General features: G+C 39.6%; 1 protein-coding gene across 1 annotated transcript in view; it reads right to left on the reverse strand.

Moving 5' to 3' along the window:
* Positions 1-13,450, reverse strand: part of LOC145980113 (BTB/POZ domain-containing protein 6-like) — a 38,529-nt gene extending 25,079 nt beyond the window's left edge. The window contains exons 1-4 of the mRNA XM_083113116.1: positions 13,438-13,450; positions 8,148-8,278; positions 6,755-6,888; positions 4,921-5,113 (exon numbers count right to left, since the gene is read on the reverse strand). Coding sequence (XP_082969242.1) covers positions 4,921-5,113; positions 6,755-6,888; positions 8,148-8,276 — 456 coding nt within the window. The 5' untranslated portion in view covers positions 8,277-8,278; positions 13,438-13,450. The remainder of the gene's footprint in view (positions 1-4,920; positions 5,114-6,754; positions 6,889-8,147; positions 8,279-13,437) is intronic.
* Between the last annotated feature and the right edge of the window lie 5,406 nt (positions 13,451-18,856).

Genomic DNA, 18,856 nt, shown 5'->3' on the forward strand with positions numbered 1-18,856 from the left:
AAGAACGTTCCAGTGATGAGTCCACAACGGAGTAAGAAAACAAAGATAATCATATAGGGGATCACATCAAAGGAGAAAGAGAAAGTGGAAGAGCAGTGAAGAAGGAAGTAACAATGAAAAGTTCTTGCTTACCCTAGAAATGAATACAGAGGGAGCGAAAGATACAAGTCCAGGATACGTAGGCCTCAAGAGCTGGAGAATATGCCAAAATGTAACGGAAATATATCCGAGAAATGACCAGGAAAGGTTTCGAAAGAACTCTCAACAAATGTACGATTAATGAGCATTCCAGATCACATGATCCTAAGTCTATTCGATACATGTTCTGAACAATTAGCGGCAGGTTCGTACCAGTTGAACGAACATAAGCAAGAACTTTAGAGAATTTAGCAGAAAGTTCTTAGATTAGGCCTATTATTGCAGCGAAGATATCAAGGAAAGACAGTTGGAAGCTTTGAAACGAAGATACGTCGACTGGTCGAAAATTGAGAGTTTGGAAGAACATACATGGGAAACGTTAAGGAGCTTTAAGAATTTAAAAAAAGGGGTCCAGCGAAGAGGAGCTGGTTAAGCAAGTCATACAAGCGCTACCTCTGAGAATACAAAGAGCTATAGCAGCTGCAATGATAAAAAGAGTAGATGACCTTATAGAATATCTAAGGACGGAAGACATGCTAAAGAAAACCCAAAGTTCGTTGGATAAAGAGAGGAATGATAGAGAAGGTAGGCGTTATGGAATCCTACCCTTCTGTGTAAGTCTTATGTGTGACCCATACTGCAGCAACTTGTTGATATTGCAAATGACAGAGGTTAATGGACAGCAGGGCATAAACAGGCCTGGCCGTGTGTGTATTATTATATATCTGTATTTGTATACCGCGTGAGGCACCTAAAAGTACCACTTGAAATAGCGAAGAAACCAGAAACAGTAGCGATGTGAGGTTTGCGGGAAACAATAATATCAAATGGGGCTCGTAAATCGATGGTATGGGGTGGGTCGAAAAATATCGACAAATGGGGCATCTGGAGCAAAGTCATATTTTTTTAAATGGAACGATATACAATAACATGCATAATATAAAAGAGCACACGCAGAGAAACACAACGCCGTTGGTCTCAAGCATCTACTGCACATAGGAACGAAGATATGGCCTTGTGAAAATATGTAAACAAACTAACAAGTGGCCCACTTGACCATCAGTACCACGGCATGTAAGACTTCTCAGGTGCCTGACAGAACTGCCTTTACGCAGAGCAAGTTTTATATCAGGTCCACGAGATCGTGTTAGTTCATAGCAAGCAGTCGTAGTGGTAAGAGCGAAGATTAAGGTGTTCACAAACATAAAAAAAGCGGACATGATCCTGATTTATGGGAAATGCCGAAAGAATGTCTCAGAAGCCTACCGTGTGTACGCAGAGAGATATCCGGACAGACGACAGCCATCTCGACGTCTGTTTGGTAAGTTATTTATTAAATTAAGAGACACCGGAAGTGTAACACCACGAGCACGTGTGCGGAACAAGCCAACTACAGGTGAGGCAGGTGCAACAAATGTTCTCGCCGCTGTTGCTGTGAATCCGCACGTTAGCTCCCCTGAAATTGCCAGGGATGATGGGATGAGTCAGCGAAGTGTATTGCGCATTCTGCACACACACAAGTTTCACCCATATCATATCTCCCTCCATCAGGAACTTCACGGGAATGATTTTCTGGACCGTGTTCGGTTTTGCACATGGTTGTTACGACACGACACACCCGATTTGTCACGTATCCTCTTCACTGACGAGGCAACTTTTACCAATCATAGAAATGTCAACCTAAGGAACATGCACTATTGGTCGGTGACAAATCCACATTGGCTTCGCCAAGTTGAACGCCAGCGCCCATGGAGTGTGAACGTGTGGTGTGGTATAGTGGGTGAACATCTCATTGGCCCTTTTTTTATACAAGGGACACTGAATGCTGACCGATACATACAGTTTTTACAACATGAACTGCCTGTACTATTGGAGGACATACCACTTCAGACAAGGAGGGACATGTGGTACCAACATGACGGGTGCCCAGCTCAAAGTGCAAGACGCGCTACAGCATGTGTGGAAAATACATTTCCAAATCGTTGGATTGGACGTGGAGGGCCTGTCAAATGGCCGGCTCGTTCCCCAGATTTGACACCGTTACACTTTTTCCTGTGGGGAAAGCTGAAGGACATTGTCTACCGGGATGTGCCAACAACTCCAGAGGATATGCAACACCGCATTACTGCGGCCTGTAGGGACATTCCCTACGAGATGCTACATTCTGTGCAACGATCTTTGCGTGGGCGCCTCGTTGCCTGTATCGCAGCTGACTGCCACCACTTTGAACACACACTTTGACAGGCTTTCGCTTCTTACGCAGTGGTTCTTCGACATACTGTCATGGTCATTTTCATTATTCTGTAACACTGTCAAATACTTGGTGCTGACGATGTCTACTGTATTTTTTCTTCCTTTAACACGTTCTGTCTTCATCTTGTCCAATGGCTTCCGACATCTCATACTTGTACATGCAGTGGTACTGACGGTCAAGTGGGCCACTTGTTAGTTGGTTTGCATATTTTCACATGGCCATATCTTCGTCCCTATGTGCAGTAGATGCATGAGACCAACGGAGTTGTGTTTTCTCTGCGTGTGCTCTTTTATATTATGCATGTTATTGTATATCGTTCCATTTAAAAAATATGACTTTGCTCCAGATGCCCCATTTGTCGATATTTTTCGACCCACCCCATACCTCCGATTTACGAGCCCCATTTGATATTTTTGTTTCCCGCAAACCTCACATCGCTACTGTTTCTGGTTTCTTCGCTATTTCAGGTGGTACTTTTAGGTGCCTCACGCGGTACTATATTTTACGTCGTTTTCCTCTCTTCTCCAAGTTAACCTAGACGACAAGAATGTTATTTACATGAAATCGGAATAGCGATACTTGTAATAATCCACCGATTTTTTAGTGTTATTGCAACACTTTAAAAAGTCTTGCCTAACATTTCAAAAACTTGTTCTTCTTCTTCTTCTTCTTCTTTTTGCATCGTCTGGGTCTAGAAAGAAGTGCAGGTGTTATAATGCTGCATGAAAATAATTTCGGAGTTATTTAATGTCATTAATAGCATGTGATATGCAGTTGTTCAACCACAAAGGGGGGGGGGGGTATTGCCCTCCACAACCTTGGACGGAAATCTATTCTAGGGGGTAAGGAGGGGTAAATATTGATTCCTAAGGGCACCTGCAGGGGGCACAGAGAGGCAATTGCCCTCTCCCAATTTCAAATTTTATGCAAATTGGAAAGCATTTTGTAAAATTTTCTTCCTCCCTTCCTCGCAGTCCCTCCTTTTCTCTTTGTTATCAAGTTCCGAGTCGTAGCTAGGGGATGGAGGGGGTCGGACCTGGGCGCTAAACGATCAATTTAGATCATTCGGCGCCTAAGCCCAACAATAGGTTTTTAAGACACAGTAAATAAATTTTCGAGCCCAAGTTCGCGACCCACCACACGCCCCCTCAGGACCCACGCCCCATAGGTTGAGAAACGATGATCTAAATTAGAACAATTCTGCCCCATGGGGCCACGTAAAATTATTTGCACCCTACTAAATCAATATTGTTTCCAGTTTTTAAAAAATGGGATCTAGAAATTTCCTTGCTCGCTTCGCTCGAAATCTATAATTGTATTTTGTAATGCATTGGGAATTTCCAGAGAGAGAAGAACGACATCTCATCATTGATTTTGTCTTAAATGCTTGAACAATTGTTTGGAGGAGAAGGGGAGTGCACATTTGAGAGACAATTAATATAAATCTTGCTTTTTTTTTAATATTAACACGTACATAATTTAGTGTAGTAAAGTTGCATATGTATTTTCTGATTTTACGTCGCTCCATGTTGCATATGAGGAAAACATATGCTCTACATTAAAGATACATATGTTACATGTAACAAGGAATTAGCCTAATATCGGAATGCATTTATCATGCATATACTGTCTTTCAAAAATACAGTTTTGTGTGCTTGTTTTCCATTATTAATGTGTAATTTAACATTTTGAAAAGAGAAAAAAATGAAATCGTTTGGTCCAACACAAATGCTTCAGCACCAACCTCTACCACTTTTTTGCGCAATTTAGGATAATAACGTATTTGATAATACTACTACTGCTACTACTACTACTGATAATAACTACTATTGTTACTACTAATAATAATATTATTATTACTATTGTTATTGTTTGAATTTGAATTAAAATTTTGGGTGCGTCAGCACTTAGGCTATTCTACACCCGTCACATTATACGGGGTCCAGTCCCTTACCATAACTAAAATACCATAATTGCAGTGTCGTGTTACTAAAACATTAAAATATTCTGACTTTCGTTAAAAGCTCAGGTTGTGATGCGTCACTCAGCACACACATGGACAAAAAACAGGACAACACACAAAAATTATACTGGCCATAGTGATAGTCGCCAGAGCCTCGTTCGTCTGCAAAATGCCGTGCAGGGTGTACTACGTGGAAGGTCACACCTTACACCCCTATTGTTATTGTTGTTCTTATTCTTATTATTATTGCCATTATTATTGTTGTTGTTGTTATTCTTATTATTATTATTATTGGTACGTTTATGCTGATACTTGCCCCCCTCCCCGACAAAAATTCGTGGTTGCGCCTCTGGTGATATGATTAAGTTGTTATGACTCAGTAACTAGTATTTTGTATATTAAACTGGAATTATACAAGTATCGGTATTTGCATCGGTATGGGTGGGTATCGGTTAAGGTATTGGCAAATGGTTGTGTCGACTCAGCCCTAGCTAAAACTGAAAAAAAATACAAAAAAATTGCTATGTCTTATTTCAAAATGTGTAGGAACACCACACACTCTTACCTTTAAAGCTATTGTCTTCAAGGAAGAATCTCCCATACGATCTCCAAATTCAAACACTCCAAGGGCTGTACTGGCGCTAATAGAGTTCTTTAGGCATTCAGTTAAAGGATCCAGGCTATACTTTTTGGCAGCGTAGAAAAGATGACATGTATCGTCAACAGTCCTTACATTTATTTTAGAAGTGTATATCCAGCTTTGAGTAAAACACAAAAAGATTAGAACATTAGTATTCTCACAAACTAACAATAAGGAAGCATCAGATGCTACATTTTCAAATGGATAGTTTTTTAGGAATGATGATATTAATGAAACTTTTGATACGGTCAAGGTATTAAGCGTATGGCTACAAGGCTTGGTTTTCACGGCCAGAAGAAGATAAATCATAAGCAGATGTATTCTGTGTGTATTCTTGCTGTATCAAGGTTCAATGTATTTGAATGTTTCGGACATAACGTCCAGTTTCTATTAAATAGGTTAATTGTTCACCGTCTGGTTTTTATCTTGTGCAACGTATATTAATCCACATTACCACGTCCTTCACTCCGAACCTATCACCTTAGATTTATTTTAGAAGTGTATATCCAGCTTTGAGTAAAGCACAAAAAGATTAGAACATTAGTATTCTCACAAACTAACAATAAGGAAGAATCAGATGCTACATTTTCAAATGGATAGTTTTTTAGGAATGATGATATTAATGAAACTTTTATGTTGTGCTATGGACTAGGAATTAATTTGGATTCAACAGATCTATTAGGTTCAAGTGCCGTAATTAGGGCGCTGCAAGACATCACGCACAATAGTGAATATAAAGTGTTAAAAAGTGACGTTATCCCTCCACTTAGCAAGTAGAACCCTAACACCCCTAAATTTCTATCGGCACTACTCTTACATTTTTTCACAAAGGGGCAATTGATGACATTTTTGGTGCTAAATTCACCCTTGCACCTAATTCCTGAAAGCAAACTCGTATCCTTTATATTTGTCCATGATTGGAGTGCAAATTGGTAGAAAATGCCTCTCTTGAGCATTGTCAGGAAGCCCCAGTGGTCAGGTCGGTTAGCTGGACTGTCACACGGAGGACGGGAGCTCGAATTCCAAGATGGGAGATTTCAAGTAGGAATGTCCCGTCTTAAAGCATATCTGGGGCTTGCTAAGCCTCTAGGAAATATGTACCTTGGGGCAGCATGGTGCTGATCACATCATCTACAGTAAGCGCAAGGTCGAAAATATGGGCCATGCTTTCACATTCCCTGTGTGCCTACTGTAGATGGCTAGTAATGCGGGTGCGGAACATTTGCTTCCTGGTGTACTTCACATCCGGTTTCCATCGTCTCCTGAAATGTTTCGACTTGTTCCAAATGTACAAGGAAAATGTAATTTAGGTTTTACGGTTTAATATCTTTTAATATATATTAAGCTAACGTGTTCTCCTTGAATTAATACAGATTTTTCAGTCTGGAGTTATGTTGTTGACCGTTTGGCATGGTTCAATGGTAAGGTAAAGGTTAAAGTTTCCCGTGCATACAGCACCATGTCATGAAAGCACATTTAGGGGATGTGGGGATGGGGGCCCTCACATTCTCGATATCGGTCATTTTGGAGGTGATGTGATCAGCACCATGCTCCGGCCGCGTTTACTCCCAAGGGTTGCCCCCAGGTACCCATTTATTTGAGCCTCGGTGACGCTTTTGAAGGAACAAGGCCTAGGTCACCCACCCCGGAAATCGAACACGGATCTCCCGCGTGGCAATCAGACACCGTACCCACTACACCGCGGTACAGAAGGTATTGTATCAGTAGTACCTTTTCATCATGTTGCTGTAGTACTTACTTGAGCATCATTTCAAAAGCAGCTGGACTGATGTCAGTGACTGTTATTTCCTTTTCTTCAGGCAAAGATCCGAAGAACATGACTTCAAAAACAGGGCTTGACATTGCGAGAATCACTTTGTGAGCCTCAAAAATCTGTGAAAAACATAGAAGTCTGGATCATTTACACGAGTAAATATTTGTTTACAATTAAAAACATGAAGAGTAAATCAGAACATATTCTGTGTGTTGCATGATATTATATTATAGGTCCTTTCTACTCTTACGGCAACCGGTCCTAGTTCTGGTAAGGGTAGTGGGGAGCGGGGATTACGCAGCAGACCAACCAGACAATTGCGGTGGCACCGAGAGTTACGACACGGCAGGAAGAAGTACTACGTGAACCTTGTTCTACTGGCTGCTGCGTTTCTTATCGTGCTGGATTGGTCGCTTCCCCGCTCCCAACTTCCCTTGCCAGCATTAGGATCAGCTTCCGTATCAGTGTAAAATACGTTTAGTAAGAATTAGGGGCGGACAGAGGACTGAGTTCCGGCGGGGAGCGATTTGTTTGGATTGAGGTCGGATATATATAGTTTTAACTAATTTGACAACCACATTTGAGGATTAAAAGTGGTAAACGTTGTAAGTGCCAAAAGCGAAAGCGTTGGGAAATCGCATCGTTCCGCACATCAGCCCGTAAGAACGTTCACACGAGTGACCTCTTTCCACGCCCTTTGAACTACTTAGAGGGCTACCAGCCACTTTTCACGTTTACCACATTATAAAGCATGGCACTTTTCACAGTTTAACGTGGAAAACGGTGTTTGAATTATTGTGGCACTTACATCGTTAACCATTTTAGTCCTCAGTTAATAAAGTTCGTCATATTTTTAATTTATGTAAAGCAAGAATTGGCCAATTACATACCTAGGTATAATGAACACACAACCACAGAAAACATGCTACAACATGGACTTTCGCTGAGAGTGAAAGGACGCAGATTAGATTAAATTAGAACACGTAAGGGAAACTTTCTACCAACAATATCGCGTCTCTCACTTTCCCGCAACCAATGTTCTTCACTTGACAACCAAAGCAGTTTACTAAGATTTCAAACCGAATAGACATTTTCAACTCTTGCTCTAGTTCTGTGTCGAGGTTGTAGAGAACTGTTAACAATTATGAATTTACAATTTGGAGTTTGAGTTTGTGTTTTAAGTCCACTTTATGCACAGAAAGGCTAATCGGGACTGGACAGGGCCTTTACAATTTGCGGAGTAGTGGTTTTTGGTACTGTGTTGTTTTTTCTTAACTAGAACAAACTGTTGCATTATTATTTAGTTTTGTTGTTGTTTAAAATGACTCCTGCAGTACTGTATGAATTATAAATAACTAAATAAATAGTACCAACTTACTTTAGTTTGATCATCCATTGGTACTCTAAATTTGCAATCTGTAAATAATTGTTTGTTATGTATGTGTGGTATACGTTCATCCCAACATGTTTTCTGTAATTGCCAATCCATCGACTTGGAATTCGCCATGTCTGAAAGAAAACGAGAGGCAATACACTTAATGTATGATTGAAAAAACACTACATAGTTCATCAACATCATCCCTGACTATATGAAGATTTGGAACAATCATGATACACACTGTGTAGAATTTTCAACAAAAAATGCAGGCTCAACCATTATTCAAACTCGGGTCTCTGGCATACCGTGCCATTGTTCTACCAAATGTTTATGTTAAGAAAGAAGACCCTAAGCGGCAGCCTTCCCCACACATCAAACTCATATCAATCAATCGCAATTCTATTTCTCATTCAGTACAGACTAACACCAACATTAATATTTGTACTGGGATTCGAACTCGGCCCCGTGACGTCGTAGCTTTCACATCTCTGCCACGGAGGTCGACAGTCCAACTGAGCTACCGACCTGTGTGGCTTTTCCCCTGATTTTTGTCTGTGGTACTACCACAACGGGAACTGTTGCCTTTGAAGTATTGTAGACGTCGACGTTGCCTCGATCCTCCCAGCGCAGAGATGTAAATTAACACATCTCAACGTGTTCTTGCTACTTTATGAGGTGTTTTTCGTCCCTTTCTTCCACCGATGTGTCGTGTTTTTTGTCCACTTATACAACCAGGCCGTACTTTCGTCACTATCTTCTTCTGCATTCAGGTCACTCTCAAATTCACAGTCCCTCGTTCGACGGTCCATTGTTCTCCTTGTGTGTTGAGTTGTCCGTTTCCTTGGGGCGGAAGTGTGTTCATTTGAGTTCAATGTGCCCTTCCGCTGGTCGCTATGCATTTATTCTCCTCTACTGTACTCTTCTCCTTCTAGGTGTGAATTTCCTCGTTGGTATATTTGTCTGTCTTTCCGTTGGTATACATGTCTGTTTTTCCGTTGGTATACATGTCTGTTTTCCGTTGGTATACATGTCTGTCTTTTCGTTGGTATACATGTCTGTTTTTCCCGTTGGAATACATGTATGTCTTTTCTGTTGGTATACATGTCTGTTTTTCCTTTGGTATACATGTCTGTTTTTTATCTTTTCAATACTGATCTCTGGAGTTGCAGCGGGAATATTTGGCTAAGTAGGCGATCCTCAGCACAGTTTTTTCGCCTTATCTTGCTTTTATTTGTTTGTCGTCTTTTGAACTCGTTTAGTCTTCTTGTCGTGGTAATTTTTTTGTTTGGACCCGATTTTCCATGGTCGAGGCACCCTCTTTTATTAAGTCTCTATAATTCCTGTTCACATAGAACGTTGTTATGTCGAATATCATATTGTTTAGTAAAATTGCCTTCCTTACCACACGCTCGACATGATCACTGCTTTTTTTCCAAAGATAGCAACATTCGTGAGATTTTATTGCAATGAAAGAGAGAGTCGTTTGCATTAGTTAGATGTTAACTATCCTCATTCCGTTCGTTGAAGACTCGATATCTGAAATTTTCTGTCCACATTCTTTGTCTACACTTTCCACTGACCAAAATTAATTCATTGTTTTCATAAGGGAGTTTGCAAATTTGTTTGAAGTGTAAATGTGTTCAGTGTAGTCCTAACACTATGTTCCTCCACCACCCTTTGATTTCTAGTTTGTTTTACCAAAAGAGAAGAATTCTGATTTTAATAGCCAGCGCTTTATTTTACCGTTTTGGTGCTTGCTATGTTGCTTTTCAATTTTAGCCAATTTGAGGTATTAAGTGATTATAACCTTAATAAACCCTTTGTTAAGTATCTCGTGTGTGTGTGTATTGTCTATACCAGAATCGAGCTCTGTAGTCTCTCATAATAGCATGTAGTACTTTATAAAATGATAAATGGTTTACTAGGTAATAGTAATTGGAGCTATGTATGCTCTGTTAGGGACAAATAAATAAATAAATAAATAATTGGCGATTGTGTTAGTCATTATTCCATCGGGAAATCTCCTGTCTATTTTTGTCTAATTGTGCACTTGAAGAATGATTACATTGGATAACAAATTTCATAAGTATTTATATAAAATGTTTTGCAAATAATCTTATGTGTGTGTACAAAACGGAATATTTAATGGCACTGCATATAAGAGAGTTCTCACCCTTCGTGCGAGCGGTGCCGGATTCCATCGCCGGTGGGAATTACAAAATGTCGTTGCTGACCCAGCACCACGGGGATAATTCCTCAGCTGCTTAAAAGCAAGGACCCCGGTCACCTAATGAAAAGTCGCTTGACCCTCAAAAGTCCGTTGTGCCACGTAATTTAATTTTAATTTTACAAGATATGACATCATATTAAGGTACTAACTCTGCTTCTAAAGCCCATACAGCAGACTGAATTCAACACAAGGTATTGATGTATTCATTTCATTTACCCACTATGTATTTTTTAGAAAGTTTTCTCATCGTACTTAAAATTCAATTTGTTTAATGTTTTGCTTCGGAAATTACGGAAAAGAGAAGCCTCACGCAATGTGCACATCGTAACGTACCCAGGGTTTTATGGGTAAGAAGTATAAAGTCTTAGCATAGCAGGAAGCAGAGAAAGGAATGCGGAATAAGCAATTAGGCAAACTTTAGGTTATTGACTTGGGAGACGAGGAGGCTTAGAGTGTTGGAATTGACAGGGAGTGAGATCAGTTGAAGAGAATACGAGACAGAGAAAGGACTGCAGATTGTGAGAGAGAAGCGAAGTGGAGAACGATAAGGACAATGGTGTGTGATGACATTGATGTCTGACAGGGAGGTCAGACAAGTGATATTTGAGAGGACAAGTGTGGGAATAATCTTTATCTACAGGAATCTAACTTAAGTTGATTTGGGTTTTGTACACTCCATGACTGATCCGATATGAATTGGTATAGAAAAGGATATTACTTGCCTTACAATTAGATAAAGATTATTATTATTATCCAAAACTTTTTCGTTTCACCGCGCCCTTAGTGTTTCAAGATATTTCCTCGGCGCCCAAGTCAGAATGTAGGCCTATCTAACACTTGCAACGCTCTGTTAGTGTGGTTAGGTTGTTTTCCTTAAGTTAAAAAATGGACACATATTTCAAATTCAGAAACCCTCTACACATAAAAAGTACTAAATAAGCACATACTTTGGAATAAGTGTCATTTCAGTGAAAATATTAGAACATATCGCGGCGCATACTTTGGGAACCACTGCTTTACACCAATGTTTTTTTTCCTGACTCACGCTTTATTCTGTTCTGCCGCTCCTATTTGGAGTACAAACATCTGAAATAACGAACTGAAAGCAGAAAGTTTCGTCATCTGTACCACCGAAATGGCCGAGATCCCGAATCGGAACCGGTTACTTTTGAGGCACCCTGCAACAGAAACGAGAACCCGCGACGTAAAATGGGAGCAAATATGGTTTATCTGATTTTAAAAATCCAGAACATATCGCATAACAGGCGAATTTCTCTCACAAAGAATAAATTGGCTACACTAACTGTCAAATAACAATTGACGGTCTTGCTTAGAGCATTCAAACAAATAAAATAATTGAAATCCGTTGAGAAATAGGAGAAATAAACTACTTGAAAACTAGAATTCCGCCATTTTGAATTCAATATGGCGGATAAGCGATCAAAGAAACGAGTCATGCGACCCTTTTCTTCCTGCCCACTACGACCTCCCTATTAAAAGTATGTCAAGTCACACTGAGGGTACATTTCATTGCACAGCTTCTGCTGTTTGCAAGGTATCTGTAGTTGGCAGAGACATTATCAGCACAAGAGCATAGAACATGCACTGCCGTACGCAGAGGGGGGAGCTATTGAGCTGCAGCCCCTCCAGAAATTTTGAGAAAATCAAAAATTTTAAATGAAAGAAGTAAATCACTCTGGAAAAACCAAAGTGATGAATCCAAACTTCCTTAAAAAGACCGAATTACCATTCTTGTCTTTGAATAGCTTCTAAAACTAAAAATAGTAATTACTTTATTGTGTATCCCTCACCTAGAGCACAGCTATGTAATGCCCATCTTTAGATTCCTGTCCCTACGAAAAGAAATCCTGCGTACGCCAGTGGACCATAGATAGTACCACAAATTGATTTTCGTAAATATCAATGTAAGTACTTAAAAGTTAAAAAGGAAAATCTGAAGTTAAGGGGATGAATCAGTGAAATGTCTTTCCTTGCATCGGCGTAGAGAGACATGGGCTTATTGGGCACGGGCCCCTTAGAAATTCTGCAAAAAACGCAGCTCTACAATGTAATTTTTAAAGAAATGAAAGTAGCCATTTAAAAAATTAATTTTGGAACATGCAATTCGAAAGTAAGATAACTGTTGTTAATTGGTTCTTGCTTGTTTATGCTACCGATTAAATAAAACTAGAATGACCACAATATGCCTTACACATGGGTACTTATTATTTTAAAGTCGCATTAACGTTAAGTCATTGCAAGTCGCGAAATAATGCACATTTGGCATTTTTAGCCCTTCTCACGAATTTTATCGAACTTTGCAAATATTCGCCGAAGATGGCCGGTAAAATCGTGAATTTTCTGTTATGTAAGTTTCATGTGTTCGTTACCATTGTGGAATAGCCGTATTCTACGAGTAAAATAGTAACAAGTAATATACAAACTGACAGTTATATTAAGCGTTGCTAGGCCTCCACGATGGCGCAGTGGTAGCGTCGTCGCCTTGTAATCAAGGGTTCGATACCCGGTGGAGGCCCATAGTGGTTCGGATCCCACTTTAAACTGTAGGTCCAGTCACGATTAACCTTACTGTGCATAAAGTGGACTTAAAACACCAATTCAATTAAGCGTTGTTATTTGGGTCCTGTCATCTTAAAATTTTCCGCAAGGTACTTTGCATAAGCCAAAGTTGGGACAGCAAGAAAAAATTCTGGCTACGCCTCTGTTTCCGTGAGAGGACAAAGTAAATATCTTGAGGAAACCAACCTCAAGGTCGAATTTGATTACACTTTCTGCTAACAAACTTATAGAAAGTTGTCTTCCTAATATTGGTTAGGTCTCTATATGCTTTCTAGGGCCTCCCGATGTCGCAGTGGTAGCGTCGTCGCCTTGTAATCAAGGGGTCCCGGGTTCGATACCCGGTGGAAGCACATAATGGTTCGGATTCCACTTTAAACTGTAGGTCCAGTCCCGATTAGCCTTAATGTGCATAAAGTGGACTTAAAACACCAACTCTATATGCTTTCTGGAAAATAAATGCGGAGAAAATATTAGACCTACCTGTATTGTCGCAATGCGGCGTTGGTTTGATAGTGCGTGTGCTGCGTCATAGTGTCACGTAAGCAAAAATCAATGCATTACAAGGTTAGAAGCAATCGATAGTACAACGTGATGTGTCACAAATAGTTTTCTGGATAATCAAAGCATAAAATAATTTTCTCGTGCGACCTGAAAATAGTTAAATGTGCGATGCAGTTACGTATCAAACCTGCGACCTTCACAGTTCCAGACTATTATTTTGTATGCGTGTAGCTGGAGGTGATGCTAAGATGGTTGTAATTAGTATTCACATCAACTTCGTCTCCAGTCAGCCATTGTTTAAGAATTTGGAAAAACAATATTATTTCATGTATTTCGACTGAAGCTTACAATAACTGCTGACATGATTAAAGGAAGAAAATTATTACTGGAATATTCCTTGCAGTGGCCTTGAAACCAAAGGCGTTGTGTTCGATACGGTGGAAGCACATTGCTCGGATTGCACTCCCAACTGGAGGCTCAATCCCGAATCATTTGAGTGATTTTTTTCTACTTCGCTTTTCTGCTACTTTTGGCTTATCGCAAAGATGAGGGTGAATGGTGATAAGCTGAAAATGATCAAGGGATAATCATACACACACATGGACAGAACACAACAAAAATCCCACCGAGGATCATAGGGCTGTAAGTCCACATGAAATATGGAAAATTATTTGGTATTTGGGTACCTTCCAAAAAGGACACCCCAGATCCAGTTACGAATAGCCTTTTCAGCATTAAGTGGACTTGATTCAGATTTTGACTAAATATAGCAGTAATTCCCAACCGGGATCTTATGGTACCGTGAGATCGGCCTAGGGATGCCGTGAGATATTCTAGGGATAAACGAAAATGAATATTATTAGGAAGTGGGCAAAATAAATATATAATATATATGTACTTTCCACCAAGAATCTCGACTGGATCGTGTCGCCTTTTGATTTCGCAGACAGTGCGGAGGAAATAAGATTTCACAGCTTGCGAAGGAGATGAATTCCACAGTGAAGGTTCAACAAGAGTGAGACATCGGTGGCTATATTTTGGCTTGGACTGGCAGACCAGTCGTCCGTGTGCCAAATAGCAAAGCTTGATTTGAGGTATGATTAAAATGTTTTGTCTGTTTTTGATAGCTTATGTTATGTACATTTCAGATCCGATTGGTGTCACTCTGTCAACCTTGAGCAATTTGAGAAATTCAAGATGGCGTCCAAAATGGCGTCTTTCCAGTTAATGGTCTATATCTCAGTAACCAATGGTCGTAAACAATTATTTTTTTGTCTTGATCCTCATTAGATGGACTACGAAAAATATTATGTTAAATTTTTCCTATTGTATCAGTGGTTTTACCATAATTTAAAATGTATGTAATTTTTCTAGCACTTTTAGAAGTTTTTGCCTTGTAACTTTCGAATAGATTAAAAGATAGGAAATTGTTTTGAATAAAAGTTGTAGCGCAATTCATAAGCTTTAAAACAATATAAGTTTAAATGTGTCGCAAATTGGAGGATAGTACCAAAAAAATTCGTCTTTATTACAGGCCGGCGGCTAAGCCTCGAATCATCGAGTTTTTTTTATAAAGGCAAGAAACTTCGTAGGATTAATTGTTATATAATTAAAGATATTTTCCATCGGGTAGCCAACTGATATCTGTGGTCTCACGGCCGCCATATGGGATATTTCTTATTTGATACATCTTGGAAAAGGTGTCCCCTATTAACGTCCGGTTTTCTCAGTAATGTTTCATATAGTGTAATATTCCATAACAAATTAGTAAATCTATTTTTGAGAAATAAGAAATAGAAGATTTACTGAAAACTACAAAACATTTTAAGAGAATAGCTACGAGTTGAAAGTCTTAATAATTCTCGAACCAAACAATGGTATTTCATATTTTGTAAGATTACGAATTGTTTGTTAGAAGTCTTTATATCAACTGAATCCCTTTTTTCTTTAGATTTATAAATTTACCTTAAATAACATTTTAAGATAAATACAATTACAAACAAGAACAATTTTTTCCATTGTTCGTGAAAGGCATGATTAAAATTTGGATCTAAGAGAATTAAGGTATTGAGTTACCAGTATCCATAGCCTTTCGAAACCTGAGGAATATCCGAATTTATCCCTATGATAACAGCTAATTGGTCAGAAAAACACTTAGGTATTGATGTCACATTTTGACTTTATTGGGAGTGACGCATAATCGATCTAAACGTGATGCACAGTTGTCTCAGAAATATGTATATCCTATTTTTCGATTATGCTTAGTGATCCAAACATCGACAAAATTAAAGCCGTTAACTAATTTTTGTAAAGTATTACACGTGGAGAAGCCAGGTCGTTGATCTTGTGGATATAAAACACAGCTAACACCTCCACATATAACATGCTCTTTACCCCTTTCTAATTCGGATGCTACCAAAAAACTCATTTCGCAATTGACGTTGTGTATTTTCAGAAGGAGCACATATGTTGAATAATCAAACATTTGATAATTTTGCACCTATAACACGGTTAGATGGATCCTGAGTTACTTGCGAAATCGGCAGTCCTTCTTTCACAATCAAGGCCGTTTCTTTTAATTGACATGTATGGTTTATATATGACTCATATTGGGCTGGTAATTCTGAGTCACACCAATTTCCTGCAGAAGTTGGATTGCACTAGAAAATCCCCTAAAGCCCGTTGTTTCGTCATGGAACTAAACTTATGTATGTTTACGGTCACTACTCCCCGATGGCGGAGTGGTAGCGTCGTCGCCTTGTAATCAAGGGGTCCCGTGTTCGATTTCCAGTGGAGGGACATAGTGGTTCGGATCCCACTTTAAACTGTAGGTCCAGTAGCAATTAGCCTTAATGTGCATAAAGTGGACTTAAAACACCAAACCAATACATCAACTACTTGAAGAGTTGTGTTCATTGCGATATTTAGAACAAGGGGGAAACAGAAGGTTTGGTTTGAGTTGGTGTTTTAAGTCCACTTTATGCACAGTAAGGCTAATCGTGACTGGACCTACAGTTTAAAGTGGGATCCGAACCACTTGTGCCTCCACCGGGTATCGAACCCGGGACCCCTTGATTACAAGGCAAAGGGAAACAGAAGGATTACCCCCGTTAACATGTTGTATGTTCACTTTGAAAATCGCTGTATTAGGTATGGAATTCGATAACGTGGTATGCGTTTGCCGAAAAGAATACAATAACGTCACTCAAATACAACCATGTATCACTTACCTCATAAGTACATTCTTGACACACTTTTGCCACTAAGGTTATAACTAATAGCAGTGATCTGTTGAAGGTCATATTGTAACTCTCGGTCAACAGAAGTCACACACTGAGGATGAGTGATCCTAACTGGTGAGGGGAAGGCACATCTTTGGTCTCCAGGTTCTTTGCCGGTTGAGAGCATTCTTGGTTTCCTCTAATGTTGTTCTTTCTCTTATGTTTCCAAGCGTCTGCTGGTTCATTCCTGTTATTGGAATTCCTTTTGAGGTTAACAAGGGTTTGGAAGTTGCATCCAGAGCTGGAAACCCCCCTGAGATGTTCCTTTTTTGCCTTCTGCATTTTCCTCCTTTTCGCCTTGTTTATTCTCCATATTATTTCGTGGTTCTGACATGGTGTTGTTGCTCATCATTTCATGAGTTCATATTAACTGAATCAGGTTATGTTGGTGGGGCGGAGGGGTAACAAATGGAGGCTGGGGATCACTACTGGGACAACTATTTTGCTTGTGGGGGCAACATCAACGTCGTGAGATTGAACGGCAAAGTTGGATCATCGACAGGGAGCTGTTGGACGACGTCGGTCACACTGATTAGCAAAGTGAGAAGGAGTCACACAGAAAACAAGTTTTCTCCTTTCCAGCATTGGTTACCACATAAAGTTTTCCATCTATAGTTACGTAGGACGTAATTGGTTTATTCTGAGACAATTTCACTAATTTCCCACCAATTCTGACTTTGTAGACGTGCTCATCCGAATACACTTCGTCAACGAAGTTTACAATGTTTCCATATTGCACTAACACCTGCCGTATGAGGTTATTATTCAGTTCTGCGGGAACGACATGCAGTTCCGCTAACACACAATCAGTATCGGCCCACGTCACTTCAACAATGTGCTCACAGTCTTCATTGCGAAATTTATACACACCACTTGATTTCAGTAGTAGATGTTCACATAATACTCATGAGACTAACTTCAAGTACACAACACACATTTTTTTAACTGATCGATCTCCATAATTATCACTTGGTCAGTCGTTAATTTCAAAGTGTCGCGTATCCGGTAATGTAATTTTATTGTACAGGGTGGCTCAAAAAGTCACTTAACACCCTCGGTACACGGCCACTGCAGCGTGCAACATGGAAATGGTGATGACCAATCGTTGCCAGGCCAAGGGGGAACCACACTGACGCCACCCGCACGGTCGTCGGCCATCTTGATGTCCGGTATCTTGAATTCAACTTTAGAATTTTAAATGGGAAGGGGGTGATATAATATATCAAATCAGGCTAGAATTTTACGGGAAATGCAGTGGTGAAGGTTTTTTTGATGTATCTTTAAAACCAGTAAAAAGTTATGACTGAATTCTTGTACCAATTTGCTCCTTTTCGAGGTGTTACAAAAATGACTTAAAATTTGTTTAGCGCATCGGTAATGCATCAAGATCAAAGTGACGTCTAGGGAGAGAAGTTCGCATGCCATTGCACAAGATTTTAATAGGATACATCCATGAAGAGCTGTGCATTATGAATGGTTGTCGCGAACAATTACAGTGTGATGCTTCTATTAAATGAAAAGTCCTTCACAGTGACAAGGCTAATGTTTATGTTCATAAGGAAGTTCATAAACAGAATATTCGATGCTTTTTATCTGATAACCCATTTTCGACAGATCAAAGCTGAATGGTTAGTGCTAGTAAGTTAATGGTGTGGCGTTCTGTGTAGAACACGATTGCTTAGTCAATTTTCCATCAACGGAACCTTAAATGCTTAGGGCTACTTGGATTTGTTCAATAAACAGGTTTTTTCATCCTAGCTTATGGAAGAAGGTACTTTTTACAGAGTTTTTTTTTCAATAGGGAGGAACACCAGAACACTATGTAAACGTTGTGAAGCAGTTTCTGTCCAAAGTTAGTTATCAGATGACAAGGGTCGCATATTCTGTTTATGAACTTCCTTATGAACATAAACATTAGCCTTGTCACTGTGACGGACTTTTAATTCAATGGAAGCGACACACTGTAAATTGTTCGCGACAAACATTCATAATGCGCAGCTCCTTGTGGATGTATCCAATTAAAATCGTGTGCAATGGCATGCGAACTTCTCTCTCTAGACGTCACTTTGATCTCGATGCGTTACCGATGCGCTAAACAAATTTTAAGTCATTTTTCT

Source organism: Lepisma saccharinum, chromosome 27 (assembly GCF_977018435.1).
Source record: "Lepisma saccharinum chromosome 27, izLepSacc3.1, whole genome shotgun sequence".
Taxonomy (NCBI): Eukaryota; Metazoa; Arthropoda; class Insecta; order Zygentoma; family Lepismatidae; genus Lepisma; species Lepisma saccharinum.